Below are 26,576 nucleotides of genomic sequence, written 5' to 3'. Positions count from 1 at the left end.
TTGTTATAATACTTTGGATCGTTATGGCTGCTTTTGTGGGATTGCTCTTTCTCATTTTGAATCTAATGTCTCGCAGGGGAAACTTGCCAAGGTAAGTGGGATGCATGAGTCATCTTTCAAAGTCTCACTACCTTGAATGCTGGTATCAGTAAGTGCGTTTAGTAACTGAAACATTAAAACATTAAAGTATTAAATTAGACAAAAGCTACAAAGCTCTATTTTCATTTTAAAATATTCCTCTCCTGTTGTTGCAGGACTCGCACATCCCAAAAAAAAAAAAAAGAGGTCACGACATTGACTGAATCTGAATGAGAGCACGCTTAATTGATGTGAAGAAAAAGGTTAAAAATGAAAGTGATGGACACAATTCAAAATCCAAATAATAAAAATGCAATGTCAGAGAAAAAGAAAGATTTGGATTAGAGGTTTCGAGACCGTGTGTAAAAAGGCAATCATTCGGTTTTCTTTCTGTTTAATTTCATTAAATACCTACAAAGTGCAAAGCTACCATTACCATTTTTCACAATAGTTACAGTATGTACCTTTTATCTTGTGCTTTAACCTGCAGTGTGTGTACATGTGCCCCCTGCCCCAGATGTTAAAAGTACAAGGAGAGCACCGGTATATTATTGTGCTTCATCAAGAAGGCAGCGTTACTGCGTTGAATCCAATTTCTTAAATTTAGTCGACAACACGTTTTGTTAGTTCACCACACATTTTCACATACAACTACACACTTTTTAAAGTGCTTATATTATGCTCATTTTCAGGTTCATAATTGTATTTAGAGGTTATATCAGAATAGGTTTACATGGTTTTTGTTGTACTGCACATTGCTGCAGCTCCTCTTTTCACCCTGTGTGTTGAGCTCTCTGTTTTAGCTACAGAGTGAGGCATCTCACTTCTGTTCCATCTTTGTTGGGAGTCGCACATGCTCAGTACCTAGGTAAGGACTACTAGCCAGTCAGAAGCAGAGTATGAGGGTGTGCCCTGACAGTACCTAGGTAAGGACTACTAGCCAGTCAGAAGCAGAGTATGAGGGCGTGCCCTGACAGTACCTAGGTAAGGACTACTAGCCAGTCAGAAGCAGAGTATGAGGGCGTGCCCTGACAGTACCTAGGTAAGGACTACTAGCCAGTCAGAAGCAGAGTATGAGGGCGTGCCCTGACAGCACCTAGGTAAGGACTACTAGCCAGTCAGAAGCAGAGTATGAGGGCGTGCCATGCTAGCAGCTAGGCGAGCATTATAACGTGTGTTACAAAGTGACCACGTTCGTCACGGAAGTAAAGGCTGGACCACAATAGAGCTGCTGCTATAACGTGCACAAAAAAGATATATAACACAATAGAGGAAAGGGAAAAAGCCAAAAAGCATAATAGGAGCACTTTAAATAAAGTGATGCGGGAACAATGTAAAAAAAAAAACATTCACAAATTTGTAACAGATTTGTAAATAAACATTTTATAACAGAGGGTTTTACAAAATATCATCACTCTTTTTTACAAGAATGAAGCAAAGCAGCAAAATGAAAGAATACAAGCTTTCTTGTACTAAGGTCTATTTCAAAGAACGCAGTGTTCAGATGTCAGATTTAACTTTTCATGATGGTATCACAGATGGCTCTGATGGCCGTTTGAGTCACTGGTGCTTTGGATGCTTTCTGTCTCTTACACTTGGCTCTGGTCACCAGACGGACATGAGACAGGAACAGCTCTGCTGACGTGGCTCCACTCCACAACTCATGGATGTACGACGACAACAGGAACAGCCCTGCTTCTGGAGAGGAGAAAACAAAAAGGCTTCATTCATTTACACTACAGTATTACAACTGAGTCATATCTGGCTTAAAATAAAAATGTGTCTACTCATGTTTTTTGTCTTAATATTTCAGTTAGTATGCATTGTACTTATCAATTAGGCGTATCTTCTTTGGCTGTCACATGCATGAGAGGATGTCAAATCAAGTTTTTCCTCATGCTTGTTGCAAATGTGCCTCATATAGTGCTAGATGATTGAACTGATTGAATGTGTTGTACGAGCACCACCTTCCTAACACTTGCTATTTGATGGCAACTATAATTAATGTTGCAAAACTTTAACAATTTTCATAGCCCACTGCTGAATTGGACAAAGTTATTTTAATAAAAGAAAAAAAAATCTGGATCTGTATCAAAACACACACAGCGAGAGCGGTCATGGGACACATGTCAGATTTCTTTCATTCAATAAGTTTAGTAGTTCATAAAAAAAACAGCAAAACCGTTTGTTTTTTTTTTACAAAAAAAAAAATCATGAATCCAGTTCCACATCAAACCGATTTCACTTGTTAATTGGGGCATAGCCCAACTTTTCACAAAAGATTTTTTAAGAACTGGGACCCCTTAAAGGTGCACTATGAGTTCCTGCATGGTTTCAGCGCGATTTCATTTTTGTCTCAAATGGTAGGCATCTCTCCTTGATCCACTAGGTGCCTGCCCCCTGAACACACCGTGATAAAGCCCGGTCTCAGGAGACAACACAGGGGTCGCAAACGTCAAACAAACACTAGAGGCACAGAATAGGCACCAAAATACAACAAACCACGTTCCAGCCAATCAGCGACAAGATGGGAGGGGGTGGGGGTTAGTGACAGTTAGTCAGTTAGTCATGACAGTTACGGAAACATGGGGGGAGGGGCGAGCTTGCTCTGTTTTGTTTTGAATTTACTTGGAACGTCAACAGAAGTAACGTCATGCAGGAACACATAGTGCACCTTTAAATTATTTTATGTCTTAATATCATTTACCAATTCTACATATCCCAATTTGTTAAAAGTTTGGGCAGCCCTGCTCTGAAAGTCTCTAACTCCTGTGTTTCAATACAACAGAGATCTTTTAGTAGTGTGGATTGGAGACGTGAGTTTTTTAAGTGAGGCCCAGTTTGTTTGCATTGTTACAGTACTGATATAGTATTGTTTGGTATACAGTAGCAGTCACAGATGGAGTCTGTGAATAAGGTGGCAGGCTCTTACCACGTATAGACGGATCACGTGTGGCTTCTGGCAGACAGGCAGAGACGACCGCCTGATGCAGCTCTGGAAGGTGGCCTTGGCTCTCTAGAAAGCGTATCATAATGTTGGTAAACAGCTGGAGGACTTCCACCCTGACTGAAATGCTGGAGTGACACTGAGCTTCAAAGGCCTGATGGTAGAGTCGAAGGATGTCTGCTTTCATGCCGGGATCGAGTAACACAGCATTCACGATTTCCCCGTGTGTCATCACAGCCTTTTCGACCCAGTGCAAGAACTCTCTTGTTCTGTTTTCATCATACAAGTCCTCCACCAAGCACCTCAGGGACCACTTGGTGAGCAGGTGTGCAGCATCACGGGCCAACTGAGCTGGCTGGGGTTCAGAGAGGGGAAGCACAGGCTCCCAGTGAACAAAGATACTGCTGAGGTAAAATGTACACTCTGTCAGGAGACTCTCTTCTTCTTTCTCAGTCTCGGCCTCTTCTGCCAGGTTCTCTTTTCGTGGACGGGCCTGGGAAAAGGAGCCTTTACCTCTGGCCTTGTCCTTCCCCATCCCTGAGGAGGAAGATGAACAAAACCATGTTAATGCTATTAAAGATACAAAGACTGATTTAGATACCGTGAAGCGGAACAAAGATCTAAATTCTCCACTGTTTGTAATAGAAAAAAACGATGACAGAGTCCAGACTGTAATGTCATCACCGTAGACTATGAAAATAATGTCATCACATGTAACAAATTGATTGAAGCCTCATGTCTATTAACTTGCCTCCAGAGAAGAGAACACAGGGTCAGCAAAAGAGCATCCATCCTGGAGCACTTATTTACCAGAGCTGGCTACAAATCACTCAAATTAAAGAAAAAATAACAATAATATAAAATACTTTTTTCCTCCAGCATCTACAATCTTTAGTCAGTAATGTAATGATCAAGGCTATGTAAAAGCCCCGTTTGAGCAACAGTGTGGACATGATGACTTCTGAAACACATGAATTATGAAATGATTAAACCTCAATTGCAAACACTGCTACAACGTTATACAACATTATAGGTTTTTAATACAATTGGTAGTATGTGTCAACACCTATACAGACCTATGTATATGTCTGTCATGTTCATGCTGGTGAGTTTCGACTTGTGATGGACATTTCTCTGTGATGCTGCCCTTTGTGTAATGAGGCCGATGTTATAATTTGGGAGTTTTTGTGACAGATTTATACTCTTTTGCTTCACTGTCTCCTGTTGCTTTGAAAACTCGCACATCAAAAGGCTTCCTGCAAGACATCTTCTGACAGCATTCAATCTATCTCCCTTTCCGTTAGGGGTTTACAGTATTTTGTCCACCCATTTGACAGTAAGATAACCATGACAACATTTGTAAAAACCTTTTCCGGGCGTGATAGGATTTGTTGAAGGACACACTTAATGCCACTCACCGAGCAATTCCTTCACTTTGTGCTTTTCAGACAAGGCTTGGATTTGGGTTAGAAGTGGTGTGTTGCGGGACAGGGAGGCCCAACAGAGAAGCAGAGTGAGGGCTTCGGCACAAGAGAGAGGCTGTGGGTGGAGGGTTAGCCGGTCAGCCCGTTTGTTTACACTGAGAGCTGTCCCACGATGCTTCAGTACAGAGCAAAGAGTCTGCAGAAACAGGCGGAGCTGAGCGGCCTTCACACGCAACCTGACAGGAGGAGATCAAACAAACACTGACATCCTTGACCAAAAGACAGTTAACATCCATCATGTCATTTATATGTATTATTAAAGGAACACGCCGACTTATTGGGACTTTGTCTTATTCCCCGTATCCCCCAGAGTTAGATAAGTCCATACATACCCTTCTCATCTCCGTGCATGTCGTAACTCTGTCTGACGCAGCCACCGCTAGCCTAGCTTAGCACAGATCCTGGAGGTAACCGGCTCCATTTAGCCTACTGCTCCCACTAAGTGACAAAATAACGGCGTGTGCAAATCACAGCGTGTACAAATAACAAGGTCACATGAGACACAGCCATCTTCTAACCATATACATACTGGGAAGAAGATGTCTGTGTCTCATGTGACCTTGTTATTTGTACACACTGTGACTATACAAATCACAACATGTAAATAGGAACATGTTGGCGTTATTTTGTCACTTACTGGGAGCAGTAGGCTAGATGGAGCCGGTTACCTCCAGGATCTGTGCTAAGCTAGGCTAGCGGTGGGTGCGTCAGACGACACGCACGGAGATGAGAAGGGTATGTATGGACTTATCTAACTCTGGGGGATACGGGGAATAAGACAAAGTCCCAATAAGTCGGCGTGTTCCTTTAAGTGCCTGAAGAGTGACTTGAAACTTAAGTTCAATCACATGAACTTTTTCACTGCGATTGCGTACCACTGTGAACGTATTTGGTAGTAATGGGGTTTTACCTGAGGTGTCTGCTGATGGTTGATGCCACACACAGGAATTCACCGATGAGGGGGAGTGGGAGACACTTCACTGAGCTCTGAGCTTTCTCCGCTGTAGATGAGGATGTCTTGGCTCCATCCTCCTGCTTCTCCTTCTGCCCAAGGTTAGTAAACCACAGCACATGGAGCAGATCTATGATGGCACTCAGCAGCTGCTGGTCTAGATTCCTGAAGAGGATAAGAAGTACCGACTTATGTAGAAAATACAAAACCGGCAGAAGAGATTATAGTAGTAATATAAATGATAATGTCAAAATAAAGAGCCAAAATTAAGACTGGACCTTACTCTCAAGCATACCTTTTTTCAACCAACTGGGTTATCCAGGTTAGGAGTCCACAGCTCTTGGTGAGGTTATAAGCTGCTCTGGTCAAACGGGCGGCCTGACACAACACCCTGATAATCTGTGCCTAGTGGAATAATACATGTGAAAGAAATGCACATTCAAAATATCTCTTTTTTTTTTTTCCTTATGAAGTGGATCTCAGAGAATCTTGACTTTACTATAACGTGTTGCATCATTGTGATTCCCAGTGTGTACCTGGGAGTGTTCATCACACAGGGGGCTGCTGCCGAAGCCTAAAAGGGTCTGAAAGATGCCTTGTTGTTCACACAGCTCATAGCAGTGTCCATCACTTATCCCTTCCTCCAGCACGCTCAAGATCCACTCACGTTCCATTTTATGCTGCAGGGAAAAAAACAGTCATACTCTCAGCGCTGACAGCCTGTTAGAAAAACTAAACAACTCTTCTTGTTTCTGTTAATATTAAACTGTTTGCCTGATAGAAAGCCAAAATACTGCTAACGTTCTCACGAAATAAATCCTGGGAGCCACTTCCTGACCTTGTGGGAGACTTTTGTATTATGACTTCATTTTCACTCATATAAAAAGCTGTGTAGAAGGCTTTGGTCAGTCATTTTCTGTACTTTGCTGTAAGTGCTGTAAAATTGACTCAACTTGCAAGTAAACGAATTTTGAGACAATTTCAGTGATTCTGTCCATTTCTTGATAAATATTTATCCTAACAACTTGGTCCTTCGAGCCGGAGCCCAACATCCTCCTTTACAGAAACAGATGAGATCAGTCGAAAAAAGATATGAGCTGAGCAAAACAAACAGATGAAGGTTAAATGCTGTTGACACAAGAAGAGTTTATTTGGACAATCATTTATTTTTGGCTCGACCGCACCGAGGCAAGGCCAACCCTATAAAAAGTCTGTCAATGACTGAGTGATTAATACACTATTGGTTTGAGTGAGTGGCGATGTTACACCATTGGCCGTTGCTCTTCAACAGTGTCGTCGTTGCCTCGGGATCAATCATCTGATCCGCTTCCTCAATAAATACGAGTTTGTTGTTGCTGCACAATCCTATATCTGTAGGGTGTTGACAGTTTGAGGCACAGGTTATAGAGGAATAGCTCAGTGCGTAGTGTGAGCGTAGCGAGTGTGTGGTCGAGCAAGAGAGAGTGACAGTGGACAGCTGTTAGCGATCAGAGCTGAGGAAAATGAACAGTAAAGTTGTCAAGTTGTAGTGAATGTACAATGTAGGTTTCAGTTTGACTATGAATAAATGCTGCAGCTCCTATAGACCCGAGTAAGGTAAACAAAGTCTCCCCTGAATCAGGTCCAAGTTTTCTAGCTATGTTTTCTGTAAAACCAACATTTGAGCCTGTGGGCATGTTTATAATTGTCATGCGATGCAACCTAGGTCTGGTCTGTTTAACAAAGTAACTCAAACCACTGCCTGTCCACTCTGTGTTGAAAACTGAAATAGCACATTAACACTTTAGATGAGTGATCCAGAACAACACATTGTTAAAGTGCTCATATTATGCTTTTTTGGCTTTTTCCCCTTTCCTTTATTGTGTTATACATCTTTTTTGTGCATGTTATAGGTTTACAAAGTGAAAAAGCCCAAAGTCCACCCCAAAGGGACTTACCATCTCCAACAGAAAACACTGTTCACAAACTGCTCCAAACAGCTCTATTGTAGTCCAGCCTTTACTTCAGAGACAAACGTGGTCACTCTGTAACACACGTTATAATGCTCGCCTAGCTGCTAGCGTGGCACTCCCTCATGCTCTTCAAGTGACTAGCTAGCAGTACTTACTGAGCATGTGTGACTCCCAACAAAGATGTAACAGATATGAGATGCCTCACTCTGTAGCTAAAACAGAGAGCTCAACACACAGGGTGAAAAGAGGAGCTGCAGCAATGTGTAGTACAACAAAAATATGGGGTTTTCTGAAAATTAAACCATGTAAACCTATTCTGATATAACTTCTAAATACAATTATGAAACCTGAAAATGAGCATAATATGAGCACTTAAACCATTTTATACGATATCCTACTTCAGTACATCTATCCCTGTAACAATTATAGGCCACAATTTAGCCCATTGACCATACACCGTCCAGCCATGTACTTTCCACCCAGTCTTGTTTCAGGGTAGAATTCACTAGTCGTGATTAATGACTTGCAGTACACGACGACAAAAACAATGTTTTCAGCAGGATCATACTTTACCTCCAAGTCAAAGCCATAGAATAGCTTGAAGAATTCAGGGACTCTCCGGAAGTCCAAACTCTGATGGGACAGCAGAAACCTGTTTAACACCATATACATGTGGTCCTCTGGGAAATCAGGAAAAACAAGGAAGGGAACAAGGGTCAATGATCCTGAAGGCAAAAGAGGTTATACAGCAGGCAATACTAAAGTATATACTGTTTATAGAAATGCAACAAATCAAAGCATTCAAAAAGATGAAAAACTAAATATATTTTTTAATACTGCAGAGTTCCTTGTCAGTTCAGTAAAAGTCTTAAACACGTCTTAAATACCACTATGGTAGTGACGTCCAAATGAAGCTTCATGAACAATTAGTTGTATTTGTTGACCCCACTAGATGGCGCTCTTGGTTTAAAGAAAAAGGCTCAATGAATGGCAATTCAGTGTGCTTTCAACCCTTTGTTGAACAGAGAGCTCCATCTAGTGGGCTCAGAACATAAAGACAATGGTTCATGAAGCTTCATTTGGCCATCACACTATGGGTCAAATAACTGGTCAGGGACTAACTTCATGCAAGGGTTCAGGGTTACACACCAGGTTTGAGCATCTGCTGAGCCACTTTGGTGATGTAAGTGGTCAGGAGGAATGGAAGTTTTTGATTCGGCTGTCGAATTCCATTCTTCACTGTGTCCATCAAGTACAGCAACTGTTTGATAACAAAAAACAGGCTCATCAGTGTTTCTGGAGGTGATTTCTACACAAATACTCACACACCACCTCCATCCTACTTTACCTGTCTCTTCTCTCTGAACCGGGCACCCTCCAGGTGTTGGTAGAAGCAGCTCAGCACATGGTATGCTGCCGCTCTCACTTTTGGGTCGTAGCTACTCAGAGCCATTACAGTTAGTCCAAGGGCATGGCTGGATACAAACCTGAGGCAGTCAATCACACACTCTGTCACAAAGAAAAAGGAGAAAATAGAACAGTTATAAAGCAGTGATAACCTTAACTGATTAGGAGCTATTTCAACAGCAATGAAATATACTGACCTGGCTGCAGTATGGTGCTGAATAGAGGCAAAAGAAAACGAGGATCATACAAATTCCCGAGGTCCTCTAATGCCTTGTTCCAGTACATCATCTCCTTATCGCCCTATAAGAAAGACAGATTTAGATATTAAAGGTTCATCCAATCCACAACAACTCAAATAACAACAAATATGTTTTCTCACTTATCCCTTTATCTGCTAAGTTTTTAGATATCCATCTCTGAGATTCCTGCAGCCACCCTATCACCATGGAGTAGGGCTGCACGAGACGAGGAAAATATGCGACATTGTTGAATATTGCAATAACGATATTAATACGATGTATAAACATTAAAATGTACTCAGTTTTACCTTTCTGCTGCTTTCAGTATACTGCTTAAATTAAACAAAGTGTGTTTGAATTTTTTAAAAATTATAGGAAATTATTTCCAATATTGAACAAACGATAGAGATAGAGAAGATAGAACTGAACACAAAAGCCACCATAAAAAAAAAGAAAAGAATGATAGCTACATTTTAAAGAGCAGTTTTCTACTGATACTCTTTCAACTAACTAAAAGATGCAATGTTTTTATTGCAATAGAGGAGGATAGAACTTCATTTGTGAAGCTCAAAGCACTGAAAAATTACATACGAAACCATTTCCTTTCTGTATGGCTTCACTTCACCACAGGTATTTGAGAAAATATATCGTTTCGTGATTTGGGTGAACTAACCCTTTAAGGGTAACTTCCTATAAAAATGCTGTTCTGGAAAGTAAATATGATGATGATGATGAAGTATCGACCTGCAGGATGATTCTGCGTTGCTGGGGAAAGTGTGCAATCGTGTGGAGCATCCTGTCAGTTTTCAGCAGCGCCAACAGGTCGTCTGAGCTGGCTTGCTTCCACAGGGAAGCTCCGAGGCTTTTCCTGGTCTTGTGGTGCTCCACAGCTGCTGGCCCCCACACGAAGGATCTGCAGTTGAAAAACACATATTCAGTGTTTGAAGATAACAAGTGCACTTGTTGCATGTACAGCATACAAATATGTAACTTACTGAAATTTCCGTAGACTGACGTCGTTTCTTTCATATTCCTGAAGGAGCAGTAACAATTTCTGATCTGCAAACCAAAACAAGATGTTAGAGGAAAGAAGGACAACTAACACACTAACATAAAGAGCCCTATCTTGCACCCGGCACGGCGCAGCTAGCCTGGTTGACACCAGACCCTTCTCAGTTGTAACTGAGAGTGGGTCTGGGAAAGGTTCATTGACAGTTCATTTCCAAATGGACGCCGCTCAAATGCCTCTGGGCGCATTGGATAGTCCTTCAACCAATCAGACCAATGATCCGGGTGACGCTGCGCTTCGGTAGCCGTCATGTTGAATGTAAACAAAAAGCTGCTCGCTGTCGCTGCGCTATCGTCGGCGCGTAAAGCCCGCCTCAGCGGTTGTGATTGGTGCCTCGATTTTGGGGACATTGGAAATGGGCTTGAATGGGCTCTTGGCCAGACTGACTTGCAGAGCAAATCTCAAATTTGCCGGCAGTTCGTCAGGGTTTACCCAGGCTACGGCGCCGCGCAAAGCCCGACACAAGTGTCTTTGCAAGTTTAAGACCGACACAGTTGACAGTTTCCCGTCCAGCGCCCGTGACGTTTATATAGAAAATGAACCTGCGCCTATCTTTGCGCCCATCTTTGCGCCCATGGGCGTGCTGGTCTTACAGGGAGGTGTGTTCAGGTGCATTCTGGGCGTATTGCTATCTTGAGGCATCGCACCATTGACCAACAAATACCTGGTCTAATGTCAATAGCGCAGCATTTCATTGTTATTTTAACAGCAAATTAGTAAAATGTGCCTAGGCTTATGCACAGCGTGCGCACACTATGCTTGTTACACACACAGGGACGCACAGCAGCACACACACATGCAGAAGATTACAAATAAAAAAAATTTACGGTGCAAATCCTTCATCATAACAGCAATGCACCAAGGTCCAAACGCGCCTGGCTTTTAAAGGTAATGGGAGATGATCTCTGATTGGTTGATTGCATGTTACGCCCAAAACACACCTCTGATTAATGAAGATACTAAGTACAACCATTTTGAACCATGCGCCCGGCGCACGGACCCTTTTTTCCACCGTCGAAATAGCAAAAGTGGATTTGGACACGCCTTAACCTTAAGCGACATGCGCTTCACGCCGTGCGCTTAGATTGTTAAAATAGGGCCCAAAAATAGTCAGATTTCCTCTTTCCTGTTTTACCTGAAGTACTCAGTGTGACTCCATATGCTCCCAGGAGTACAACAAAGTGACTGCTGTTACAGATTGTTGGGCATTTCTTCACCAAACAGAGAAGTAGGGACACTAATGCTTCTGAAATGACAACAAAATAAGGGTGTTCAATAATAAAATATATAAGGTTTCAGGTTTGTGGTTTAATATTTTTCTCCATTCTATTCTGCTTCATACATACCTTTAGCCTGACAGCCGCTAGGCTCTTCATCAGAGTCCAACATGGTGGGCAGGAACAGAGAATGGCTGCTGGTCATCATGTGAAGGGTGGATAAAGGAATCAGATCCTTCTGGACCTCACTGCTACCGTACATCACTTCCAACAGTTTGCTCAGTGTGTTCAGGAAGTGGTGATCTCTGTAGCGATATCTACAGTGGAAGTAGATCTTGTAGGTAACTGATTCAAGAGAAATAATCTGACAAGACACTTTTGAACAAACATCTAGCAGAATGGATTTAGACTAGGGCTGTCAATCGATTCAAATATTTAATAACGATTGATCACATGATTGAACACAGTTAAAGGAAAAATCCGGCGCAAAATGAACCTAAAACGTGTACCGAGTCGACCGTTCCCTGGGATATGTTTTCATGCTAATCGAATGTGACCAATTTAGAAAGACAGTACCGTCCATGTATCTTTTTAATAAACTGTCTGTACACTTACAAAGTTCTCAGTGCTTGGGTTTACATGTAGGGACCCTCATTATGCTACCGTGGAAGTGTGGCGCTATTTTGAGCCTTGTTAGTGGTGTAGAAATAGAGATTTCTTTTTACTTTACCCTCTGCCCCGACGACTAGCATTATAAGCTAATTAGCGGTTTGCGATGAAACTGGTCACATTCGATTAGCATGAAAACATATCCCAGAGAACGGTCGACTCGGTACACGTGTCGACTCGGTCCACGTGTTCACATCAACACTACATGCAAATAACTCTAGTCTTGTCCAGAGAACCATCTGGAAGGGCTTTGAAACTTGCCATTCAAAAGACCCTTTTACTTTATCTATTTCTGCTCAAGGAAGTTTGTCTCTGCTAGCCATCCACAATGTTACTGCTGCATCGCCTCCTGATTTCCCAAACTACGGAGCGGCCCAAGGTCTAAATCACAGAACGGGTGTCGTTAATCGCACGCCAAACCAATTAGTGGCATTAAAAGGGATTTGCAGGGCGCCCAGATAGCTCAGTTGGTAGAGTGGGTGCCCATATATAGAGGTTTACTCCTCAACGCAGCGGGCCCGGGTTTGATTCCGACCTGCGGCCCTTTGCTGCATGTCATTCGCCCCTCTTTCTCCCCTTTCATTTCTTCACCTGTCCTGTCAAATAAAGCCCTAAAAATGCCCCATAAATTATGTAAAAAAAAAAAAAAGAAGGGATTTACGTTGACTATTTACTATCGTGTTTATTTTGACAGCCCTAATTTAGACAAATATCTTACTTCAGTCCAGTCTTGATAAAACCGTTCCATTCAGATGCAGGGATGTCGTCAGCTGATTTCTGTGTAAAGACAATAGATTAGGAAATGCATTTAATAAAAATATAAAATGTACAGTACGTGTGAGGATAATTAACCCACTAGGAGTCCTTGCAGCCTTTCCAGGATGCTGTGCTCCTGCTCCGACCGGGAAGTAGTCTGATTTTTAGAGTGACTGTAGGCGGCTGTGAGACACTTGAAGGCAGCAGCGGTGACAGACTTCATCCAGGTTTCTTGTTCGTCTGGGCAATCAGCCAGTTTCTCAGTGATAACATCTACTAGTTGCCACCTGGAAGAGAAAACGACATTTAGCTAATACCTTGTGACACGGATACTTTACTTACAGTAAGAAGTTAAACAATACCTTTCAAAGCTGTCCACTTTTTGAAGAGCATGGGGCAGATTGCTGACCAAGTTCCTGGTGTCCTTGATATTTGCAGAGAGCTTGATCAGACTGGCTAGTGTTTCAGCATGTTGGGCCTCTGTCAGGTTTCCCAGAACACATTGGGACAATTTGGCGAGCAGTGCTTGCTTCAAGGCCTTTACCACCTCTTTTTGCACTATAAAACACGGCAGTTGAGCATATGGAAATTAATATACAAGAGGAACTTAAGAGACAACAGAGTGACATTAACCCTGGTTCTGTATGCTTTAAGACAATAGAGAACTTCTTTTAGTACAAACCATCTTTAGGCCTGGCAGGATCCTCTCTAGTTGCCACCTGTAGGTAGGTGTTTATTAGTGGAAGGAATGTTTCTGTCTGGTCTGAGAGCTTCTCCATGTTTGCTGGCTCTAGGCACCATGTCTCAAAGCAGAGGCGGTGTGTGGAGCAGTTGCGCAACAGTAGGGAGCTGATGGCCAGAGAGTCTGGGAGAGGCCACTGGAGACAGTGCAGCAGCACATCTGTGTGGATGAGTTTGGCACTGCCTGACTCAGTAGACAGAGTCTGCAGCAGGAAGGCCTCCAGCGCCGGGCTGGAGCAGGACAGCAGCAGGGTGCTCAGGCCGCGCAGGTGTGCCTGAGATAGAAAGATGCCATGGTCCCGGGAAGGCTTAGCTTTAGACTCTGTGAGGATCTGCAGCGCTGCGCGACCATAGACACTGAGCTGGGCTTGTGTGCCCTCACTGCTTGGGGAGATCAGGCTCTCCTGGGGGAGCAGCAGCAACTTGGAAACCACCTCGCTGAGACTGCAGGGGTCCATGTGGCCGTGCAGAGACAGGAGGGCCTGGAAGGTTCTGGACTGTTTCTTGGCAGCCTGGGAGCCCTGCTCGGTCAGTTCCTTGAGCACAGCTTTTTCTATAGCCCCCATGTAGCTACACACAAGCTCCAGGTGACCGAGGTCACAGAGAGTGGGGGCGCTGGTCTTCAGCAAGGCCAGAATGTCATCATTTAGCTGGGCACACAGGTGCTTTAGCCTGACGGGGTTCAGAGTGTGAGGAGGCAAAGCGGCCAGCTCCAGAGCCAGAAACCACTGCTCCAAACACGGATGCTTGAAGATGGAGCCAAGGGCGGAAACAAGGATCTAAACACAGAGGGTGACATATTAGAATCACTAATTCTAAAAACAGTCAAATTAAACTCGGTAACATTGGTCATAGTTTTAAAAAATTAAATAATTTCCAAACGAATAAAAGTCAGTGTAAAAGCTACATTTTCCCCAACCTGCTCTTTATTAGCTTCTGCTGTGGACGACTGGTCGGTTTCCAGGAAGAGGTCTGATCCTTCTTGGGAGTTCTCAGCTGCTGGCTCAGAGTTTGTAGTCTCCTGAAAGCCTTGTAGCTTGGTCACCAAATCCAGGAGTATGCCCATTAAGGTCTTCAGAGGGGCCGTTCCTATGTCTTTGGAGAACTGTGCAGAAGGATATGACATGTTGTGTAAACATTTTTGGTAACACTTTACTTGAAGGTATCTACATAAGAGTGACATGACACTGTCATGAACACATGACACAGTCATGACACATGAAGCCTAACCCTGACTCTAACCCTAACTTGTCATGACAAAAACTCAATGACATTTACTAAAAGAAGGGTTATGTCATAAACGTTTATGACTTGTTTAGAATGTTTATGACAAGTTCACGACAGTGTCATGTCACTCTTATGTAGATACCTTCAAGTAAAGTGTAACCACATTTTTTTAACTTAGTAATTTACTGAATCGCTTGTTTTGTGCTCTTACCGTGCCAAGGTTTTCCACTGTGGATCTAATGTAGAGTAAGATCTGCTTGACTGCTACAGGAAAATCTACCAGCAACATGGAAGCTAGACTTCCTTCCACATTCTTCCTGAAGGTGTCCGCAAGCAGTGTGTTCGGCCCTCGGCTATACGCAGCTTTCATCAGTGCAGTGAATGAAATGGGGTTTGACGATCCATCTGAGTGGCATTCAGAGGACTTGAACTGAGGAAAAAAAGAGAACCGTTATTTTCTACGTCAAAAAAATGTTTTTGTTAAAGGTCCCATGGCATGAAAATGTCCCTTTATGAGGTTAATTGACATTAATATGAGTTCCCCCAGCCTGTCTATGGTCCCCCAGTGGCTAGAAATGGCGATAGGTGTAAACCGAGCCCTGGGTATCCTACTCTGCCTTTGAGAAAATGAAAGCTCAGATGGGCCGATCTGGAATCTTCCCTTTATGACGTCATAAGGGGAAAGGTTACCTCCCCTTTCTCTGCTTTGCCCACCCAGAGAATTTGGCCCACCCATGAGAGAGAGACATCATGGCTTTCAAACGAGTAAAGTGGCAGTTGGTCAAGGCCACACCCCCCCCCCGCCCCCCCCTCTCTCCTCCTCAATAGCTACAGACACAGAAATGGCACATACTAAGGAAAGCTCATTGTGGGACTGGCTCTATTGGCTGTAATTCTGCACCAAGGCTGAATTTCTGGAAAGAGACTTCAGATACAGTATTAGGGGACCACTAAGGTCTATATAAAAGAGACTTCAGATACAGTATTAGAGGACCACTAAGGCCTATATAAAAGAGACTTCAGATACAGTATTAGGGGACCACTAAGGTCTATATGAAAGAGACTTCAGATACAGTATTAGGGGACCACTAAGGTCTATATGAAAGAGACTTCAGATACAGTATTAGGGGACCACTAAGGTCTATATAAAAGAGACTTCAGATACAGTATTAGGGGGACCACTAAGGCCTATATAAAAGAGACTTCAGATACAGTATTAGGGGACCACTAAGGCCTATATAAAAGAGACTTCAGATACAGTATTAGGGGACCACTAAGGTCTATATAAAAGAGACTTCAGATACAGTATTAGGGGACCACTAAGGCCTATATAAAAGAGACTTCAGATACAGTATTAGGGGACCACTAAGGTCTATATAAAAGAGACTTCAGATACAGTATTAGAGGACCACTAAGGTCTATATAAAAGAGACTTCAGATACAGTATTAGGGGACCACTAAGGTCTATATGAAAGAGACTTCAGATACAGTATTAGGGGACCACTAAGGTCTATATAAAAGAGACTTCAGATACAGTATTAGAGGGACCACTAAGGTCTATATAAAAGAGACTTCAGATACAGTATTAGGGGACCACTAAGGTCTATATGAAAGAGACTTCAGATACAGTATTAGGGGACCACTAAGGTCTATATGAAAGAGACTTCAGATACAGTATTAGGGGACCACTAAGGTCTATATGAAAGAGACTTCAGATACAGTATTAGGGGACCACTAAGGTCTATATGAAAGAGACTTCAGATACAGTATTAGGGGACCACTAAGGTCTATATAAAAGAGACTTCAGATACAGTATTAGGGGACTAAAGTCTATATAAAAGCATCCAAAGAGCACCATGTCATGGGACCTTTAAACAAATCTCTGGGTTCCATCAAAAACTGACCAGTTCCTCCCGACACTGCTGTGGTAGCCATTTGGAGTAATACTGATGAAGGTGTATGATGGAGGGATGAGGAGAAGCAGAGAGTCCTGCGGACACCAGCTCTTTATCGTACTGCAGCAGAGCCAGACAGAGGGGGAGCGGCTCTCTCTGACAGTGCAGCACATCTGAAAGCACCGCAGACAGGTACTCAAATACCACCCCTGAGAAAAGAAAAGACAGATGGTTATCAGCATTACAACATTCTATACAATTCGTTTAAAAATACTTATCAGAGAGGAGAAATCCCCTCTTGAAGCAAAAACGACAAGCTGTGGTCCAGGGTAAAGTCACACTTTTGATACAGAAAATTACAAAAGTGTCAAACTGCAATATAAATGTTATTAGGTTTTTAAAAAATGTCATGAAAATGACATGTAAACGGTTTGCAAGAGTCATTGGGGTGGTGATGGCAGAGTGGATATGACACATGCCTTTGGTGTGGGAGACCCAGGTTTGATTCCCACTGTGATACATGAACCAATGTGTGTCCCTGAGCAAGACACTTAAAGCCTAACTCTCGCCAAAATGCAACCCAGGGTCTTTTTGTGAATGTACCCGAGTCAAACTTTTGTTTAAAAGCATATTTAGGACGGAAGCGTCACTTTTAAGATGTACCGTATTTTCGTTTTTCGGTCAAATGGCCTTTTGAATGGGATTAATAGGGGAATTTTATGCTAGCCTCAAAATAGCTATTTTTGAAACACTAAGAAGGCTCGACACAACATGAGACTTTGCTCCAAGTATCACCAGGAGCTCTACACCTTAACTACACCGGTGACCAAGGGATATACTAAATCTGTGGCTACTTGTTTTGATATCGACTCGGTTTGACTGCCGAGGTGGTAGCGGCCGGAAACAACAAGACCTACGGTGAGTTGTTCAAAACCTTTTTTTAGTAAACTCTGGGTACACAAACAATGTTCTCAAAGCTGGAGTTCATGTGTAGAGCCCCTGGTGATACTTGGAGCAAAGTCTCATGTTGTGTCGAGCCTTCTCAGTGTTTTAAAAATAGCTATTTTGAGGCTAGCATAAAAGTGCCCCTAGCACTCCCATTCAAAAGGCCATTTGACCAGTAAACACTGTAAATCTTAAAAGTGGCGCTTCCGTCCTAAATATGCTTTTAAAATGAAAGTTTGACTCGGGTACATTCACAAAAAGACCCTAGGTTGCAGTTTGGCGAGAGTTACGCTTTAACCCCTAGTTGCATATGTAGCAATTGTAAGTCGCTTTGGATAAAAGCGTCAGCTAAATGACATGACATGTAATGTAATGTAATGTCTCTAAACTAGAAAATGTGGAAAGTACCTGAGCTTTCTGGAGGGCTCCTAAGAAGCCATGCGCTGTGGAGCGGTGTATACTATGTGCTTATGGTTATGGTTATCACATACACATAATATTTTTATTGGGTTTACAGTTTGTTGTTATTTTATTGTATGCTCCAATTAATTTATTGTATGATCTAATTAATATAATTATGGTTATTATCTTTTGGGGGTGGGGGGGTGTCATGTTGTGAGCTGTATGTTTTGTTTAAAAAAGAAAACTTAATCATAAAAACAAAAGTTTTTAGGTGTGCATCAACTCTCTAACAGTCTGTGTATGGTTCCAGTCTCAGTGGAGGCAGAGGGGCTTTACCCTTGTCTGCTGGCAGTTTGTTCCGGGCCTCCAGAGCAGCAGGTACCGCCACGCTGAAGGGGAAGGTCTGGATAATCAGGTCTTCACTCAGAGATGGCCCGAGCTCCTCCATCTCGCCTTCATTACCCTCCATAATGACATCCAGCATGTCTAAGACATCTAGAAGACATTGTCGGGAAAAAAACAAAAACGAAAAAAGTTTCACAGACATGCTTATGCGTGGAAGAAATTAACTTTGATTCCATCTTTGAAATGCTCACCGTCTATGTGCGAGACTGGGATACTGGCAGCTTCGCCCTCCTCGCTACTCAGGTTAGCTTGCAGATAAGCTGCCTCCTGGACCAGGCTGGCCACCTTATCTGTGTATGTGTAGGAATTGCACACCAGTTTCACCAACACCTAGAGTAAGAGACCAGGAGTTTATTATCAATTAGAACTACTATATCAGGATTCACAACGTCCTATTTTAATAATAATAAACTTTATTTCTATAGCACCTTTTATACAGAGAGTGTAGCTCAAAAGGGCTTTACAACAACGTGGAGAGACCACGAAACAAAACAAAAATCATATTAAAACAATAAAATCAATTAAAACAAGTGCAGACACTTGTGTGATAAAACCAAACAATCAACTGAGCATCAAACAACAGAGGCAGCAAATATTAAGAACAGAAGAAAAATCAAAACAACACAACCATGTTAACTATGATAATAAATAATACATTTAATAATACATTTTGTCTAACCAACAGTATAGGAGAAACAGACAGACATGTTGACATTGAAACACAGATGAATGTATATGGGCTCACCCTCTCCAAGAACTGGATGACCGTGTCCTGTTGGTGTGGTTCTACTCTGGCCAGCTGGTCGAGCCAGAGCTCAAGCTCAGTCCAGGTGTACTCAAACACCCCACTGTCCTTTAGCACCTGAATACAAGGCAGCAAATACAAAACACAAGTTTCAGCACTACTGTATTTGGTAAAGTTTATACAAGACCTTTGCGGGTAAATATTAACAAAAGAGAAATTTGCCCATGCTCTTACTTAATAACATGCACGTTTGCCACAGTATCATTACGCTTGAGGCTCTTTCAAGTAATATGGACCAGCTACTTTTCTTTCTTTTTTTTAAAAATAATGTTATGGCCATTTTTAGGCCTTTATTGACAGGACAGCTTAAAGTGCTCATATTATGCTCATTTTCAGGTACAAAATTATATTTAGAGGTTATATCAGAATAGGTTTACATGGTTTAATTTTCAGAAAACACCATATGTTTGTTGTACTGCACATTGCTGCAGCTCCTCTTTTCACCCTGTGTGCTGAGCTCTCTGTTTTAGCTACAGAGTGAGACATCTCACTTCTGTACCATCTTTGTTGGGAGTAGCACATGCGCAGTAGCTAGGTAAGGACTACTAGCCAGTCAGAAGCAGAGTATGAGGACGTGCCATGCTAGCAGCTAGGCGAGCATTATAACGTGTGTTCCAAAGTGACCACATTTGTCTCTGAAGTAAAGGCTGGACTACAGTAGAGCTGTTTGGAGCAGTTTGTGAACAGTGTTTTCTGTTGGAGATGGTAAGTCCCTTTGGGGTGGACTTTGGGCTTTTTCACTTTGTAAACCTATAACATGCACAAAAAGATATAGAACACAATAAAGGGGGGAGAGAGGGGGGATGATATGCAGCAAAGGGCTGCAGGTTGGAATCAAACTCGCTGCGGTAAGGACTGAGCCTTTGCACGCTCAACCAGGTGAGCTACCCAGGCGCCCCACCAACTACTTTTCTTAACTGTAAGGACTGAACTGTTCCCTGATGTTGCTGAAGAACTGCTAACATATGCTCTAGAAATGATGCCGTGCTCTCAGCTGAAAAAGAAATGGTCCATACTTTCAGAACCAGCATCCGTGTGGAGGTCTTCAGGTGGCTGCTGCTGCTGCTGACAAACATCTTGAGGAGGAGGTAAAGTACGGACTTCTCTCCAGATGATGATTCTGTATTTGCAACATCCTGGGAAAAAAACGGTCGTATGCAACACAAAACAATGTTGATTATAAAGCGACAACTTCTAAACAACATCAGTGATAATGACCGGGTGAACAGTGAAATAAAACCAACAGTGTAACTTCGTCACCTGTATGCGGAACCAGGAGAACTTGCTTGCAGGGAGATCTAAGGCCAACTGCAGTATCTGATACTGCAAAACTGGGGGAACTTCTTCCCTCATGCCTTTCTCTGACACGATCCCTGGAGAGGTAAAAACAAAAAACCTTCTTTGAGGGTTTGGTGAAAAACCAGCAGCATCACAACTTGAAACACATAACTTGTATATGACCTCAACGATTAAAAAAAGGCATCACCTTTTAGGAGCTTGCTGAAGTCAAATTTGCACTGGCTGACCAGATGTGGCACTGTTTTCTGGTAAAGACATATGACCTGAAGAATCAGAGTCTTCAGCAGGATTACCTCGGCTGTCTCAGCAACTGCTGAACACAAACAAAACATAGTCAGCCAAATGTCTTTGCTGGCCGTCCCCTTTACTTCATGGGACTGATTAGAATAAACAATATACTCCATGTAATGTAAATGTTATTACCAGGCACTTCGTTTTTATTATCCGTCTGTTCCGCACTCCCTTCAGTTTTGGCCTTTTTTTCTTCACCATCCGTCTTTTCCTTCTTGCTGAGTGACTGCCACTTTGAAACTATGCTCGTTATATCGGGCAAAATCTGAAACAGAGCATGAAAAGTGGAGACTTGAGATCTTTAACGGTGCATCATTACTACTTTTGAGCGTATTAAAGGTGCTCTAAGCGATGTCACGCTACAACATTTTTTGTCACATACAGCAAACGTCTCAAACACCGCTTAGAGCACCTTTAAGGCAGCACTTTCCTGAGCTTACCTTGCTGAGTGTCTCCCTGTACTGCTGCACCAAATCCCCCATCATGCCAACAGTGTATACGTCTGAGCTGAGCCACTCAGACTCATCCAAAAGGTACTCCATATTCCTATTGGCTCTTTTCAAGATGAAATTCATCAGGGACAGAGTTGTGAGCTGCACTGCTGTGTTGGCAAGCTGTCAGATACAATCAACCAATGTATTATTTCTCACGTGAAAATCATATTAAAATGCAATTTCAGTGTAATCAGTCAGTTCCTTCAATTTATGCATTAAAAAACAGTAATAATGATATTTATAAATATATAGATGTATGATGAGGAGGGCAGATACAAGTGGAGATATTCTGACAATACACTGCAGCTACAGCGCTGATTAATCCATTGTGTGAGGCTCATTCACTTACACTGAGGCCCTGTGTGAAGAAGGTCTTGTTACAGACGGGAGGAAGAGATATCACCATGATCATGGACAGCAGGCGAGGGAGAGGGATGGCCTCACGGGTTTGAAAGACTGTGGAAATCTCTGGCTGGGCTTCGTAGATCTGACATATGAAAACAAAACGAAAAATGAATAGACAAGCTACATATGAGCCAACACTGAAGGAGCCTCATGAAAATCCAATCTACTAGCAAGAATTACCTTTTTAAGTAACTTGACATTGTCCTGCCAAGCACTTTTAAGGCGGGGGGTGTATGAATACTGAGTCTCCTGAAAGAATCGGGCCAGCACGTCAGGGCTAGCCTTCAGCACATTCACCACCAGATCAGTCACCAATTCATCCTCTGTGGCCTGCTTCTGCCCCACCAAGAACTGAAGCAAGACAATGTTGCCAGCTCTGGGGGAAAAAAAAAAAAGTCCCATGATCAGCATGAGGAGTTTCCAGAAGAGTACCAGGTATACTTGACACACTGATTACGTACCTGCCAGCTGTGCCAAAGCTGGCATCATAGAAGCTGATACCATGCTTACGAGAGCAACACAGATCAAGAAGGAAGCCGTGAACAAGTTCCCGGATGACAGATAAGCCAGCATGCTCAGAGTCCTCTAACATCTTAAAGAAAACAAATAACGTTAAGACCCCACGGGTTAAAAAGCACATTGGAATAACAGAGCCTTTGCTTAAAAAGTAAAAAAAGAAAATAACTCACTCTGTCATCATCGGTGGTTGCATCCACAATCCCATTCCACTTGTACAGAGATGCTATGGTGGCCAATACAGCAGGTGTGAAAAAACGCACTTTCTGTGTTTTACTTATGGCCTTGTTAAGTACAACCTACAGTGAGACAAAATCAAACAAATATAATGATCAAAGCCATAAATGTATTGATTTTTAAACGGAAAGTGCAAACTGCTGAGCACTTACTCTAGTCTTCAGTGTGGACAAAATCAGGTTGACTATGGACATCCTGTCCTCCTTCAGACCCGTACTCAGGATCTCTGGCAGGAGTTCTGACACACCAATATGTACATAAGATCAAAACACCTGATATAAGAGTAAATGTGTGTTGTGTAAATGTGAATGCATGTCTAATTATTATTACCTTTGATTTCTAATATCTGTCCAACTGTAGCATTATCTCCAGACACCAAAAAGGACAGCACAAACTGGATAAAAGCCATGCGGACATCTGGTCTCCCCTGGAGAATCCACAGAGAAGAATGTAAGCATTCGTATCTGCAGAACCCAACAAACATGATGAAAACTGGCAGGGCAAATGCTACATCACACCCTCTTATCCTTTCTCTTTGCCAGTCCAGAAAGAGCTTTATTGACGTGAATGTGACTAAGGATCTCTCTGGCAGCTTCCGGACCCTGAGACACCAAGGCGGACAGGAGACTGAGGCACTGACGGACAAACCTGTGCACAACAGAACACACAACATGAGGGCCATGGGCAGAGCACATATTTCAAACTGGGCTTAGGGCTGACATTTGATGCGTTTCCTGACTCAGAAAGAGCCTCTGGGGGGACTATGCAGGACAGCAAGCGTGATCGGTTTGCATACCTTAATCTATGCATATGCCTGTTATTTCTGACAATTTGATACACAAAACTGTCTATTACGCTTGAGTAAATGAAACCCCAATTAACAAAACTACTTGAAAAATAATGGTGACACTTTACTTGAAGGTATCTACATAAGAGTGTCATACACATTATGAACAAGTCAAACGTTTATGACTTAACACTTCTTTTAGTAAGTGTCATTCGGGTTTTTTTATGGTTATATTATTATTATTATATGTCATTTAGCTGACGCTTTTATCCAAAGTGACTTACAATTGCTATATATGTCAGAGGTCGCACGCCTGTGGAGCAAAAAGTGCCTTGCTCAGGGAACATTGGTTGATGTACCACAGTGGGAATCGAACCCAGGTCTCCCACACCAAAGGCACATGTCATATCCACTGCACCATCACCACCCAGAGTTAGAGTCGAGTTATGGTTAGGGTTAGAGTTAGGGTTCATGTCTCATGTGTTCATGACAGTGTCATGTCACACTTATGTAGATACCGAACACCAATACCAAAATAATATGAATTTTTAAATTCTACTGGTCCAATCGGGAGAGTCCGACAGCCTGACTCCTAAAACAGAGATTAGCGATCCTATTCAAGCTAATGCTCTGCTTGTTCAACTGTTTGGTAAGCTGCTATTAAGGATTTTAATTCTATTTTTTTTCTCTCAATTCTTATCATTTCCGCACTATTCATTTCCCTTTTGGTGCTGGCTAAAACCTCTTTGGGGTGCGCCAAAAACTCCTCTATGCAGGAAAAACCCTGTGAGGTCATTAAATACCAACCTGTGATTTTCTGAACTGAAAGATCCCTGCAGAAGTGTCATGTAGCTGGAAATGGTCTTTTTCACAATGGCATTGCCAACCATGTTGAAGTGGGACAGGTCACTGGCTGTCCTTAGAAGAATCATCTCCAAGCTCTCAAAAATCGGCACCAACTGGACAGAGGCAGGATTTGATTAGCGCTTTACATGGCCAAAAAACAGGGAACCTTCCTAACCATTTAGTCCCATCTAGGGGTGCATGACATATCGACTCAATATCGTTATCGCAATATTTAAGATTAACTTTATTGTGCCACATCGTGGGGAAATTTGTTGTGGGCACTTAACCCATGCTGCAGCCATAATAAAAACAAATAAACACAGACAGCACGTACAAACAACAGATACGGTGCAATACCATACAACAGACTGTACTATGGTCCTGATGGTGTATAAAAAACCCAACATGATGTCATGCAATGCATTAGTTAAACATTACTCAAAATAAATAAATAAAAAAAGTTTAAAAAAAAAGAAGAAAAAAAGAGAGAGATATCAAGTACAACAATAACAAATCTCCATCGTCATGCAGGCCTGTTCTGCCTTTTACTTGCGGCTATTTAGGAGCTTCAAGCGAGAATTATACTGGACGCATCCAAGGTGGCGCGCGCCATCGTGACGTCAAAATGACGTAATATCCTGCCGGCGCGCGCCCTGCTGTCAGGAAACGGGAGGCCTGAACAGGTTCGCCAACAACCGGATGCCAGGACTCTCACAGTGACTGCTAGTCTCTCTGGTAAACTTACTGGGTTAAGATGAGTTCTTTTATGGTGAATGAAAGGCTTGATCACACCAAGTAGGTCATCCAATCAAATCAAAGCATTGACGTCAATGCTACTGCCAGTTCTGCCGTTGTTTACTTCTAGACGGTAGAAAGAACAACGTCGGTAGCCTTTGCTCATTAGCGCCACTTCTGTTCAGGAGAAGACTGCAACTAGTGTTGCGAGCACCAGCGCGGGTATAAATAGTCACGGCGATCCCATGACGTCACATTTGTACGCGCCAGACACTGGGATAAATGAGTTTTTGAAATGGTTAAGTCTGCAGCGAGGAACTGTAAACCTCCTTCCGGATGGCAGCAGCTCATATTCTGCGTGCAGAACGTGAGACGTGTCGCTAACAATTCAATTTGCTCGTCGCAAAGAAGTCTGTTCATAAATACTTTGCATGGATATCACGTTGCGCAATATTATATTGAAAATGTCACGATAAGTATGCAATATTACTTTTATATTTATGGTTTCTAATATGTCCTGTTCTGTAATCATGCTCTTTATTTATTTTATACTGTACAACCAGTAAAATGTCCTGTTCTGTAGATATTCTCTTTATTTATATATGTTATACTGTACAACCAGTAAAATATGTCCTGTTCTGTAGATATTCTCTTTATTTATATATTTTATACTGTCAAACCAGTAAAATGTCCTGTTCTGTAGATATTCTCTTTATTTATATATTTTATACTGTCCAACCAGTATGTCCTGTTCTGTAGACATGGTCCTTATTTATTTATTCGTGTTGGACCAGTCCAATATGACTGTCAGTTGAAATAACCCTTGTGTTGTAAGAACACTCGTTTTATTTGTTATGAATCTATTTTGATGCATTTTTCCATAAGTTTAGTAATTTTACATAAGTTTAAAAATATCGAAATGAATATCGATATCGCAATATCACAATGTCAATATCGTGCAACCCTAGGAAAAGTACTTACCTCACTCTCTACATGCTTTTCTCTCTCTAGCAATTTGAATATTTCTGCACACTCCATAGAGATTTTAATATAACCTTCAACCACATCATACAGGTCAGAGCATGGCAGCTTCTTGGCGGTTGATATGAATGTCTCCAGTCCTGCAGGCGATATGAAGTCAGTGTTAGCCGAAGCAAAACAGACACTGGCAGGTAAGATGGTGCTCGAACTGACCGCACAAAGTGGATGGGCGGATAGGTGATTGAATGGAGAAATCATTACTATGACTTAGTATCACTTTTGTGAGATGTGTGTAACAAACCGTAACGTTACATATACACTCACCCTTCATGGCTGTGGTGGGTTCCTTTAGCATGGCTTTAAATACAGTCCCATTGAACTCCGGAACTTCTTTTTTTACCGGAGTGTTTGACTCCGCCGAGTCCTCGCTGTGGCGCTTTTTACCCATTTCTAACGCATACAAAACAGATATTAGTGACTACGTTTGTCTTACTCCCCTGCCATACAACGTCTCTCACAGTTAGACCCACGTTGTGCTACTGTAAACAGAAAGCTGTCCAACGAAATTGTCATCCGGTCGGAAACATGTTCTGCTGAACTTCAGTTCCGCATTGTTTGCGTTTTGCTTACTTCAAAGGGAACTTGTTCTTGCTCCGTTCTTTACAGCTCTATAGCTAAAGCAGCTAAAGCTGCTAAAGCTGCATCGCTACTACATCACTGATAAGCTGTTAGTTAATACTTCTTAGCAAGGGCGTAACTTTGGGTTCAACATTGAGGGGGTTGAGATCAGATGAC

The 26,576-nt window shown here is 42.4% G+C and overlaps 1 protein-coding gene across 2 annotated transcripts; it reads right to left on the bottom strand.

Annotated features, from left to right (window-relative positions):
* Positions 1-455: 455 nt before the first annotated feature.
* urb1 (URB1 ribosome biogenesis homolog) lies at positions 456-26,354 on the bottom strand. Of its 2 annotated transcripts, none has more exons than XM_078245731.1 (39): positions 26,106-26,354; positions 25,782-25,921; positions 24,027-24,178; positions 22,951-23,080; positions 22,763-22,859; positions 22,585-22,670; positions 22,369-22,494; positions 22,141-22,271; positions 21,860-22,055; positions 21,624-21,761; positions 21,221-21,394; positions 20,913-21,045; positions 20,677-20,802; positions 20,451-20,563; positions 20,207-20,326; positions 19,131-19,247; positions 18,577-18,715; positions 18,317-18,475; positions 16,643-16,842; positions 14,950-15,168; positions 14,431-14,616; positions 13,453-14,290; positions 13,133-13,328; positions 12,871-13,057; positions 12,733-12,791; positions 11,475-11,662; positions 11,264-11,374; positions 10,055-10,118; positions 9,804-9,972; positions 9,018-9,120; positions 8,762-8,922; positions 8,563-8,674; positions 7,987-8,093; positions 5,998-6,141; positions 5,757-5,866; positions 5,420-5,626; positions 4,444-4,685; positions 3,011-3,562; positions 456-1,776 (listed from the first exon to the last, which is right to left on the bottom strand). In XM_078245731.1, exons 1-39 carry the CDS (start codon positions 26,227-26,229, stop codon positions 1,592-1,594), a joined length of 6,741 nt encoding a protein of 2,246 aa, XP_078101857.1. In that variant the 5' UTR covers positions 26,230-26,354; the 3' UTR covers positions 456-1,591. The 2 variants fall into 2 exon arrangements, with proteins under 2 accessions (XP_078101857.1, XP_078101858.1); XM_078245732.1 differs by having other exon boundaries at positions 20,677-20,799.
* Positions 26,355-26,576: the final 222 nt, after the last annotated feature.

Source organism: Sander vitreus, chromosome 3 (genome assembly GCF_031162955.1).
Source record: "Sander vitreus isolate 19-12246 chromosome 3, sanVit1, whole genome shotgun sequence".
Classification (NCBI taxonomy): domain Eukaryota; kingdom Metazoa; phylum Chordata; class Actinopteri; order Perciformes; family Percidae; genus Sander; species Sander vitreus.
This window is presented reverse-complemented; position numbering and strand designations above follow the sequence as displayed.

Excerpts from the sequence above, each read along its gene's own strand:
- urb1 (XM_078245731.1), bottom strand. The coding sequence starts at position 26,229 with ATGGGTAAAAAGCGCCACAGCGAGGACTCGGCGGAGTCAAACACTCCG. Across the intron at positions 21,762-21,859 it reads ATGTCAAGTTACTTAAAAAG|ATCTACGAAGCCCAGCCAGA; the intron begins GTAATTCTTGCT and ends TTCATATGTCAG. Across the intron at positions 11,663-12,732 it reads TTTATCAAGACTGGACTGAA|ATATCGCTACAGAGATCACC; the intron begins GTAAGATATTTG and ends CTTCCACTGTAG.